Raw genomic sequence first — 11179 nt, forward strand, 5'->3', positions numbered from 1 at the left:
GAGGTAGAGTGAGCCCTTACCTCGAAAAACCAAAAAAGAAACTAGACTTCCCTGATTTCTAATTCTCTAAATCTGAAGTTCCTTTACTTGTCACCTTTAAAATTTATACTCTCTTTAATGGTCACATTCCTTTTGATTCCTCAGTACCCATGTAAACCAGATGCAGAGTGGTACATATGCCTGGAGTTCTCTCTGCTTGCAAATAAATAAATTTTTTCTTAAAAAACACAGCCAAGGGTTGGGTAAATGGCCTAGTAGTTAAGGCATTTGCCTGCGAAGCCTAAGGACCACAGTTCGATTCCCCCAGGACCCACGTAAGCCAGATGCACAAGGTTTCACAGGCATCTGGAGTTCATTTACAGTGGCTACAGGCCGTAACGTGCCCATTCTATCTGCCTTTCTCTCTCTCTAGTAAGTATTTTGAGAAAAAGGACAGCCCAAGCTAAAAACAAGATACGAAATCAGAAAACCAAAGGGGAGCTGGGAAGACAAACTGCGTTGGGAACAAAGCCTCGAGCCTTTCCCAACTGCAGGCCTGACATCCGCTCGGGCCGCCGGCGGCCGGGCTCAGATCAGAATCGCCGAGATAATCAGGGGCCGGGGACGCGCCCCGGCCTCGTCTATCTGATCAGTTCATCACTTCTGAGCGCCGGGCCCGCTGGACCAGCTCCGGGCTCGCGGGGTCCGCGGCGCAGCCGCCGCCGGGGGGGCCTCGCTGCACAGCGCCCCGTGGGGCTTCGCAGGAGGGCTGCTTTTCATGTCGGGGCGGCCCGGCGGGGCTGGGGTCACGACCCGATCAAATAAGATCAAAGTGTAGGCGGGCGGGGGAGGGGCGCAGGGGCGGACGCACACGCTCGCCTTGCACCCCACGCGCGCGCACACGCACGCACACCCGCGCTCTCACACTCGGCCCACGCGCGCCTCCCACACCGCACTCGCTGGACGCACACCGCCGCCCCAGGCCACACTCCCACCGCCGGGCAGCGGAAGTCGCACCTTCTTTTTAAAGCCCTCGGCCTCACCGCGAAGGATTCTGGGAGGGATCATCGAGCAGGTGGTGAGCCCAGCACACCCACTTCGTCAAGGGCGCACTCTGCCGCCCTCGTGTGGCTGGGAGGTCACACAGGAGAGGAGGTAGAGTCTCACTCTAGCCCAGGCTGACCTGGAATTCACTTTGTAGTCTCAGGGCGGCCTCCTACCTCTGCCAAGTGCTGAGATTAAAGGCGTCCGCCACCGCGCCCATTTTAGACTTCTGATGCTATAATCTGTACTTGTCCCACCCAACCCCTACAATAAACAATTGGAAGAAAAGCAATCTTTGCACCAGCATCCTACTGACTCAACAATTATCTAAGGACCTGGCTGGTTTGCTTGCAAAGCCTGAAGGCCTGGGTTCAATTCCCCAGTACCCATGTGAAGCCAGATGCACAAATTGGAACATGCATTTGGAGTTCAGGCCCTGGCATACTCATACTTAATCTCCACTCTGCCTGCCTGCCTCTGTATCTATCAAGCGGGATGGAGAAATGACTCAACAGTTAACGCACTGGCCTTTAAACCTTAATTACTCAGGTTTGATTCCCCAGTAACCAAGTAAATCAGATGCACAAAGTAGCACATGTATCTGGAGTTTGTTTGCAGTGGCTAGAGGACCTTGTGCACCCATTCTCTCTCTGCCTCATTCTCTGTCAAATGAATAAACAAAATATTTATTTAAAATCCCAGCCCTCAGGAAGCAGAAGTAGGAGGATCACCGTGAGTTCAAGGCCACCCTGAGACTACACAGTGAATTACAGGTCAGCCTGGGCTGAATGAGACCCTACCTGGAAAAAAAAATTATTAAAAAAAAAGTGGAGGGCTGGAGAGAGGGCTTAGCGGTTAAGGCACTTGCCTGCAAAACCAAAGGACCCAGATTCGACTCCCCAGGACCCATGTAAGCCAGATGCAAAAGGGGGCACACACATCTGGAATTTGTTTACGGTGGCTTGAGGCCCTGGCATGCCCATTCTCTCTCTCTCTCCCCCCCTATTTATCTTTCTCTCTCAAATAAATGAGTAATTTTTTTAAATAAAGGTGCTAGGCATGGTGGTGCATGCCTTTAATTCCAGCACTCAAGAGACAGAGGTAGGAGGATGACTGTGAGTTCAAGGCCACCCTGAGACTACATAGTGAATTCTGGGTCAGCCTGAAAAACCAAAAAATAAAAAGGTGTGCTTGCCAAGTGTGATGGTACACACCTTCACACCTTTAGTCCCAGTGCTCAGGAGGCAGAGGTAGGAAGACTGCTGTGAGTTCAAGGCCAGCCAGAGGATATACATAGTGAATTCTAGGTTAGCCTGGGCTACAGACTCTACCTTGAAAAAACAAAGGCAGGCTAGAGGGATGGCTTAGCAGTTAAGGTACTTGCCTATGAAGCCTAAGGACCCAGGTTCGATTCTCCTATAGCCATGTAAGCCAGATGCATGAGGTGGCACATGCATCTGGAGTTCATTTGCAGTGGCTAGAGACCCTGGCATGCCCATTCTATTTTTTTCTCTCTCTCTCATAAATAAATTTTTAAAAATTTATTTTAAAAAAGGCAATACTCTAGTAGAACCCAAGGGAAGATGGAACACAATTGAATAAAATTACTGTGACAAAACAGACTATAGGGAAAAAAGATTTTATTTTCAAGGATTTGTGCAGACAACAGTGAATAAAAAACTGTATTTCAACTATAAAAAGGAACTGACTTCATTTTGCCCTGGAATACAAGGCTATGGTGATGCCAGTTTGAATCTGAGACAATATTGCTATCCTCATATCTCCATCCCTAAAACACTCCCTCAGGGAACTTTGAATCATTTTTAGTCAAAATATGATACATCAACCAAGACAAGGCATAGGGTAAACCAAGTTCTATACGCTGCTTACACAAAGTCAAGAATGAACTAGGGTGTGTCTTTGCTCCTCTCTCACCTCATGCACTTTTTGGTACATTCCGATTCAGCTTCAGAGTTCAGGCCATGCAGGAAGCTGCCCCACATGGGTTTGAATTAGAACTGTACAATGTAACTAGCATAAAATATGAAGCAGATCTAAACACCAGACCCACAAGCCCTATTAGAAAACAAGTCATTAAAGCTCAAAATAACAAGTGCAAAACACGCTGAACCTGCCTCCAAGGAGTGACGTTCCACTTGGCCAACAGGTCCCAAGCACACACCCACAAGGTGTAATTCTTTCCCATTGCAATGATTTCCCTTCGCTGACGTGAAAGTTCCTCAGAAGTGACCATGGAAAACACACAAACCACTGAAAATTTCTTACCCTGTGGACCAGTTCCTGAAGAGAGAACAGCCACAACTCTGAGATGATGACAAAGAGAGGGTTTACTCGGTGACCTTCTCTTCTAGAACTCCTTAAAGCACTAAACTGCGGATGGCAGAGCCTAACTTCTTAGCAGTTTTTATTCGTTTGGAGTAGTAAACAAGATCATTTGTCACATTTGTGGAGTCAACCACAGCGAACCTGTCCATAAAGAAACGTGACTGCAAGAGACAGTTCAATGGGAAGATCTATGTCTACACTTGCTAACTGTCATTTTGGACCTGCATTTTTTTTTTTTTTTTTACTCAAGCTGTAGGCTTCATAAGTTCAACAGTTCCCTTGCAGACTGATAGGAGCAGGAAGAAGTGCAAAAGTCTTCCCTCAAATGTTGAGTCATCTAAAATGATTAGCTCAGGAGTTAAAGCCTTTCACTCTCAATTGCAAAACTCCATTTTCCTTGACTCAGTAAACATCTCATTTTATTAATGGACTCTGAGCTGTCCAAACATGGCAATGGACACCAGCAACTTCTCTCCATTTCAGTCTCTCATATTCTTCATAGCAAATAGACTTTCCAGAAACAATGACAGAATACTGCAATATGAAGAAAACTGAGTTGGCCGAGAAAAACAATCAACTAAAAATTGCTTTAACAGAAACTTAAAGAATGCTTATATCTTTTTATTTGTTTGTTTGTTTTTAGGTAGGGTCTCACTCCAGCCAAGGCTGACCTGGAATTCACTGTGTATTCTCAGGGTGGCCTCAAACTCACAGCAATCCTCCTACCTCTGCCTCCCGAGCACTGAGATTAAAGGTGTGCACCACCACGCCTGGCTCTCTTTTATAACATGACAAAATTTTTATCTATCTAAACCTTCATCACAATCAATTCTTATACTAGATGAAATAACTAGTACATGAATTGACATACTAATTATAATTTCAAATATATTAATCAATTATTTGTTCAATAGTTTCTTTCCCCCTAGTGTTGGTATTTAAAACTGTGTAACAGCATTTAGTGCTAAGTAACTTAGAAATTTAAAAAAAAAAAAAAAAAAGAAGAAGCTTTAGGAAATAGCAATGGCTGATTCATTTCTACATCATCTGATTGACTGAAGTCTTCTTGGGGGGATAGTGGTAAACAGAAGATGTTTTCACCTCTCAGTCACTGCTCACTAGTCTCATCACAGATAATTCCCAAATCTCACACACTCTCAGATGCTCCTGGCAAACTGACGCGACCAGCACACCACAGGCTGCTTCATCTGCTCGCGGTGAGCTACGCCAGCTACATTCCCAGATGGGGATAAAGGGCAGGTTTCTAAAGCCGACCCATTTCTTGGCCTTTTACATAACTCTCATTCCCATCACTTACCCTCCCTCCCCCATTTGCCAAATACAAAATCAACCAGTGGAAAAAGTCAAGTCTGGAAAATTCTCTCTGCTTTCAAGAAGTCTGGGCACAGCCTGTGGGTTTCCATTCGAAAAAATCCTGAAGGACTGAAGAACAAAATAGGTACCAGGTTGTGTATTTGTTTGTTTTCTGCAGTGTTGGGGAAATCCCAGGGCCTTGAGAATGCTAAGCAAATGCTCTACCACTGAGCTACAACCCCAACCCAGGTGACAGGTTTTTAAGTAGGAGGCTTGTACTTGTATCCCCGAGGGGTGAAATCTATTTGGACACAGATGCTCGCTGCCGAGGGCTGGTTTGCACACAGGTCAGAGAAGTTGGTTTTCTGAAGTCCTCTGAAGCTTCGTGTTCATGATCATGAGGAGCTCCCCTGCACAGGGCAGGGGGAGATGCTCTGGTGTCATCCTGGGGACTGATGATTTTAGCTGCATCTCCTACACTGAGTCCAGGCCTCCAACAGCTTCTGCATCCCTGTCGCCTTGGGTGGCAGCTGATGAACTGGGCACTTTGAAATTCATTTTATAAACAGGATGTAAAAGGCCATTACAATGCAGGCAACTGCAACAGCAGCATGCAGCCGGGTTCCAATCACAGCAGCTGGCAGGCAAAAGCAAAGAGAAAGTCACTCCAAGCCCTGCCCCAGACCTTGCATGCAAGGTGATGTTCTGAGATCTCTAGTTCAGAAGAGAACTAGCAAGGGTATCAAGGGTCTGGGGGTGTTTTTGCATGTTATCCTTGTACCCTAGGCACTAGATGAATGCATCATTTGTGTATTTTATCCCTTATCCCCTACCCCCTATTTGCTGCTGCTGTTGCTTGTTTTTCGAGGTAGAGTTTCACTCTAGCCAAGGCTGACCTGGAATTCACTCTGTAGTCTTAGGGTGGCCTCGAACTCATGGTGATCCTCCTACCTCTGCCTCCCGAGTGCTGGGATTAAAGACGTGTGCCACCACGCCTGACTCACCCCCCTGTCTTTTTGTTTTAAGACAAGAGCTCACTTAATGGCTCAGGCTGGCCTCAAACTTGAGATCCTCCTATCTCAGACTCTTGAGAGCTGGGATTACAGAGGTGCAACACCATGTCTGACCTTATTTTTACCTGATTTTGAAAGATTTAGGCAGGCAGGATGCAAAATGAAGGTGCCCCAAATAAAAGTAAAATACATCTGAATTAACTAAATCAAAATTTACAGTTGCATTAAATTCTTATCCAAAAAATCAGGAAGTTTCAGTGTTAAAATATTCTTCCTACTGGTGAGAATAATTCAGGCCAGCCTACAAGTGTTTAATTTGTATACTCTTCCTCCATGGAGAATATTAAAATCACCTGGAAAGTAAACAAGTATTTTTTTGTGTGTGTGGGGGGGTGCTCAAGGTAGGGTCTCACTCTAGCCTAGGCTGACCTGGAATTCACTATGTAGTTTCAATGATCCTCCTACCTTGGCCTCCAGAGTGCTGGAATTGAAAAGTGTGCACCAGGGCTGAAGAGATGGCTTAGTGGTTAAGGCACTTGCCTGCAAAGCCAAAGGGCCCAGGTTTGATTCCCCAGGACCCATTTAACCCATATGCACAGGGTGGTGCATGCACCAGGAGTTATCTGCAGTGGCTAGACGCCCTGGTCTACCCATTTCCTTCCCCTCTCTCACTGCCTCTTTCTCTCTCTCATATAAAAAAAAGGAAAAAAAGACTCTTGTTTTTTTTATATATTTTATTTTTATTTATTTATTTATTTTGGTTTTTCGAGGTAGGGTCTCACTCTAGCCCAGGCTGACCTGGAATTCACTATGTAGTCTCAGGGTGGCCTCAAACTCACAGCGATACTCCTACCTCTGCTTCCCAAGTGCTGAGATTAAAGGTGTGTGCAACCACACAGGGCTATTTTTATTTATTTGAGAGACAGAAAGAGGCAGACAGAGAGAAAAAATGGGCACACCAGGGCCTCCAGCCACTGCAGACAAACTCCAGATGCATGCACCACCTTGTGCATCTGGCTTAAGTGGGTCCTGGAGAATCGAACCTGGGTCCTTTGGCTTTGCATGCAAATGCCTTAACTGCTAAGCCACTTCTCCAGCACAAGAGAGATTCTTGATAGGTGTCTTAATTTAAATACTCTCAGACTCTATCTCAGGGATTTTTCTACAGGTAAAACTAAATATCATTTTAGCCCTATACCCTCAAGTTTACAGAGCCACACTGTGTACAGGTAGCCATCTTCTCTCCCTTCCTGGTGAGGACCTTACCTTTGTAAAACACACCCCAAACTCCTTTCTTCTCTGACAGCAGCCAGGATTTGAGACGAGGTACTTTCTTGAAGTAGGCACAGGTGCAGACAAAAAGCAAACCAAACACCAGAATCCCATCCAAGGAGTACACTGTCACATAAAGAAGCAAAGAACACCTTCAGTTCTGGGTTAGTATGGGAGAGATGATCCTACCTGATAATCCAACGTCAAGATAACCTCAACTGGTAGTGTCAACATTTGTTAAGCAGCAGCTGAGGTCCAGGGACCAACAATGGTATTTTACTGTTCTCGAGTGTTTGCAGACTTCCCCTTTACAAGTTCACTGTTCCCTTCCTCTCCCCTATCAAGACCTAGCAATTCACAGGGCATGGTGGTACACACCTTTAATGCCAGCACTCGGGAGGCAGACGTAGGAGGAGGATCGCCAAGAGCTCGAGGCCAGCCTGAGACTACATAGTGAATTCCAGGTCAGCCTGGGCTACAGCAAGACCCTACCTCGAAAAACAAAACAACAACAAAAAGAAGTAGCAATCCCAAATAAACACATTGAAGTGGAATCAGCCTCCTAGGAATGACTAATATTAGCAATAGGTTGAGTAAGGAATAAAATTCTTTGGAGTCTGAGTGGGAGAACTAAACACAGTCTTGTGATAAACTGTTTAATAAGGAGAGCTCAATGTTCAGTTAAGTCTTTGAGAGCTGCATGTGTTGGTACAGAACACATGTGAAAGCAAATAGTAAAACTTAATGGAAATTCTAAGAGTTAGACTTCACATGACTAATTTTCCTATATTTACTTATACTTCATGCATGATACTCTACTTACAAACCAACTTTCTGCCAGAATCAGAGATTTATGTAAGAAAACAAAACAAAACAAAAAAAGGAAAAATTAGCAGTCAAAAGGCAATGTTGCACTTCTGTAATCCTAGCTTAGGGAAAGCTGAGGCAGGAGGATCTCAAGTTCACCATCAGCCCGAGCTACGGAGACCATGTCCCATTTCTTATTTGCTTTTAAGGCACGGTTTCCCTATGTAGCCAGTGTTGGCCTTCAACTCATGGTCCATCTGCCTCAGCCCAGAGCTGGGATTAGAGGCATGTACCATCCCACCCTGAAAGGCCCTAGTGCAATGGTTAGCTAACTTGAAAGCTTACTGTTCCACCTCTTACACAGGTGAACCAACTGTTATAAAGATAAGCAAAATGAATCACCTCGGGCAAAATGTATTTACCAACTATTATGTCAGGATGTTCTGTTTCCAGGCTCAGACTACGCCTCTGGGTGATATCCACTCTCTAATCCTCCCATAGAATGGTATGACTACTCAGGAAGCTCCAAAGCATGTATATAACCAGTCTCTGCCAGTGCTGAACCACACTCTTACTTGTCTTCCTCCTGTAGAACTATTTCACAGCTAGGTGCAATCAATTAGTACACTCACCGTTTTCATGAGAAACGATACCTTTACTTACTACTTTGTAGTGGTTTGAATTCGGTGTTCCCCCATAAACTCATGTGTTCTGAATGTTTCATCCCTAACTGAAGGCCATTTCGGAATTGGAACCTTGATGAAGGAGGTGTGTTATTGGGGGTGAGCTTATAGGTCTTTAGCCAGCTCCCCCTTGCAGGGTTCAGCTCACTCTCATGCAGAGGTGGTTTCCACCCTCTGCTTCTGCCACATCATTCTGCGGTCATCATAGAGATTCACCTCAAGTCTGTAAGCCAAAATAAACCCTTTCTTCCCACAAGCTGCTTTTGGTAGGGCATTTTGTGCCAGCAACAAGGTAACTACAACATACTTTCCTGCTTCCCTCATTTGTAAATAATACTGAAATTTCCAAGGAGGTGAAATCTGAGCCTTCAGTCCCAAGTCTATGGAAAAGGTACTTTTGAAAAAAAAAAAAAAAAAAAAAAGCTTTCCTGGGGCTGGAGGGATAGTTTAGCAGTTAAGGCAATTACTTGCCTGCGAAACCAAAGGACCCAGGTTTGATTCTCCAGGACCCACATATGCCAGACACAAGGTGGCACATGCATCTGGAGTTCACTTGCAGCAGCTGAAGGCCCTGGCGCACCCATTGTATCTGCTTCTTTCTCTCCCAAGTAAATAAAACAAAATTAAAATAAAATATCCAAAACAGCTGGGTGCAGTGGTGCATGCCTTAAAAAAAAAAAAATGGGCTGGAGAGATGGCTTAGCAGTTAAGGCACTTGCCTGCAATGCCAAAGGACCCAGGTTCAATTCCCCAAGACCCACGTAAGCCAGATGCACAAGGTTGTGTGGCACATGAGTCTGGAGTTCCTTTGCAGCAGCTGAAGTCCCTGATGTGCCCAATCTCTCTCTAAATAAATATTTAATTTTAAAGTACATTTAATTTAAAAAAAGAAAAAATGCTCTCTTGTCCCCCTCAAATCATACTTCCTGGGCTGGAGAGATGACTTAGTGGTTAAGACACTTGCTTGTGAAGCTAAGGACCTTGGTTCAATTCCCCAGTACCCATGTAAGCCAGATGCACAAGGTTGAGCATATATCGAATTCGTTTGCTGTGGCTGGAGGCCCTGGTGCACCCATTCTCTATCTATCTGCCCCCACCCCCAATAAATAAATAACAATCATACAGGCTAAAGTGCTCTCTCTTCTCCTTTCTTGTAAGGCTGACTGCCAAGGCTCTGCTTCCTGCTCTCCCCTGGAATTCGCAAATCATGCCTATAAAAGTGTTTGAAGAGGCCAGGAAAATTAGGTCAGATAAACAAGGTGCAACTGCTACATCATTTAGAAGGGGTGGCTTCTAAATACATCCTCAGCAACACTGGCCAGAAGCCCCAGACAGGGTCGCCCAGCTAGGAGTTTTGGAGGCTTTTTTTTTGGGGGGGGGTCTACATTTTCCCCCACCCTCAAATTGTGGGGTTTGATATCCTCTTGATTATCTTGTTCGTCTCAGCGAGTCTACAATCCGAAAGTGAGAGAACTCAAAGGGGCTAGAAGGAGGCTTTTCACTTTCTTGGGGGTAGACGGCACTAATTCTATGGTAACTGACCTGCCTCCCTAGTGGCCAGAACGAACTTCTAGGAAATAAAAGAAAAAAGAAACCCAAGGGGTTCAGTGGACAGGGGATTCGGGAGTGGGAAAGGGGAGAGTAGTGGGAGGGGATTATGACCACGGATGATATAGTGTCTATATACATGCAAGGTGTCAGTAAAAAGTTTTTTAAAGGAAGACTGGGGGTGTGGGCACGGGGCGGGGGACAGACGGGCCCGGGACGGCGGACCTGCAGCGGGGTCTGCAAGCCCGGGAGAGCTGGGGGCACCACCAGGCCTCGGGGTGGGGGCGGGGGGTCAGGGCTGGGAGGGGGCGGGGAGCCCGACCACGTCAGTCCCAGCCCCGCCCGCCACGTCTCCCCCTCGTCCTTCGCTCCCATCCTCCGCTCGGCGCATCGGTGCTCACCGTTCGTCATGGTGGCTGGGCCCGGGGCGAGGGTGAAGGGCTCCGGGCTCAGCGGTGGCGGCGGCGAAGGCGGGGGAACCCGGCTCCCGCTTGACACTTCCCGATCCGGGCCGCGGCTCCGGGCGGCAAGGAGCCGTAGTACGCAAGCGCAAGGCCCGCGAGGCGAGCGCCGAACGCCGTCGGGCATCGCTAGCCGATCGCCGAGCTGGGGGGCGGAGCGGGCGGTGCTGGCGTGCTTACGACCGGAAACGAGAGCGTGCTCTGCGACGCTGACGTGTGGCCGCGGCCGCCGCGTCTCCGCCGGCTGCCCTTGCCCAGTAGTGCTGCTGACTAGCTGGCTGCCGACCAAGAGCGTGAAAAAGTCACGGCTGGAGGTTCGGCGACGGGAACGCGGGTCCCAGGGTCCGAGAAGCAGCCCTGCTGCCTCTCCTTTTCCCCACCGTCGCCGAGGGTGCGGTTGACTCCGTTTCCCGCCATTATCTCCTTCAGAACAAGACTTTCAGGATCAAGAGAACCCTAGCCAAGAAACCAAAGAACAGAATCATCCCATTCCCCAGTGGATACGGATGAAAACTGGTAATGAAATCAGGTACAGGAGCTGGAGAGATGGCTTAGTGGTTAATGCGCTTGCCTGCGAAGACTAAGGACCCCGGTTCGAATCTCCAGGACCCACGTAAGCCAGCTGCACAAGGGGGCGCACGCGTCTGGAGTTTGTTTGCACAGGCTGGAGGCCCTGGTGCACCCATTTTCTCCCTCTGTCAGCTTCTTTCTC

The 11179-nt window shown here is 47.2% G+C and overlaps 1 protein-coding gene and 1 non-coding gene across 3 annotated transcripts; both read right to left on the reverse strand.

The window, feature by feature from the left end:
* Positions 1-567: 567 nt before the first annotated feature.
* On the reverse strand, positions 568-982 carry LOC123456173. Its single transcript, XR_006634387.1, has one exon.
* A 1664-nt stretch (positions 983-2646) lies between these two features.
* On the reverse strand, positions 2647-10525 carry Tmem167b (transmembrane protein 167B). 2 transcript variants are annotated; one of them, XM_004659052.2, is made up of 3 exons: positions 10408-10525; positions 6963-7094; positions 2647-5320 (listed from the first exon to the last, which is right to left on the reverse strand). In XM_004659052.2, exons 1-3 carry the CDS (start codon positions 10415-10417, stop codon positions 5238-5240), a joined length of 225 nt encoding a protein of 74 aa, XP_004659109.1. In that variant the 5' UTR covers positions 10418-10525; the 3' UTR covers positions 2647-5237. The 2 variants fall into 2 exon arrangements, with proteins under 2 accessions (XP_004659109.1, XP_044994688.1); XM_045138753.1 differs by having other exon boundaries at positions 2647-5316; positions 6898-7094.
* Between the last annotated feature and the right edge of the window lie 654 nt (positions 10526-11179).

This window comes from Jaculus jaculus, chromosome 19 (genome assembly GCF_020740685.1).
Source record: "Jaculus jaculus isolate mJacJac1 chromosome 19, mJacJac1.mat.Y.cur, whole genome shotgun sequence".
NCBI lineage: Eukaryota > Metazoa > Chordata > Mammalia > Rodentia > Dipodidae > Jaculus > Jaculus jaculus.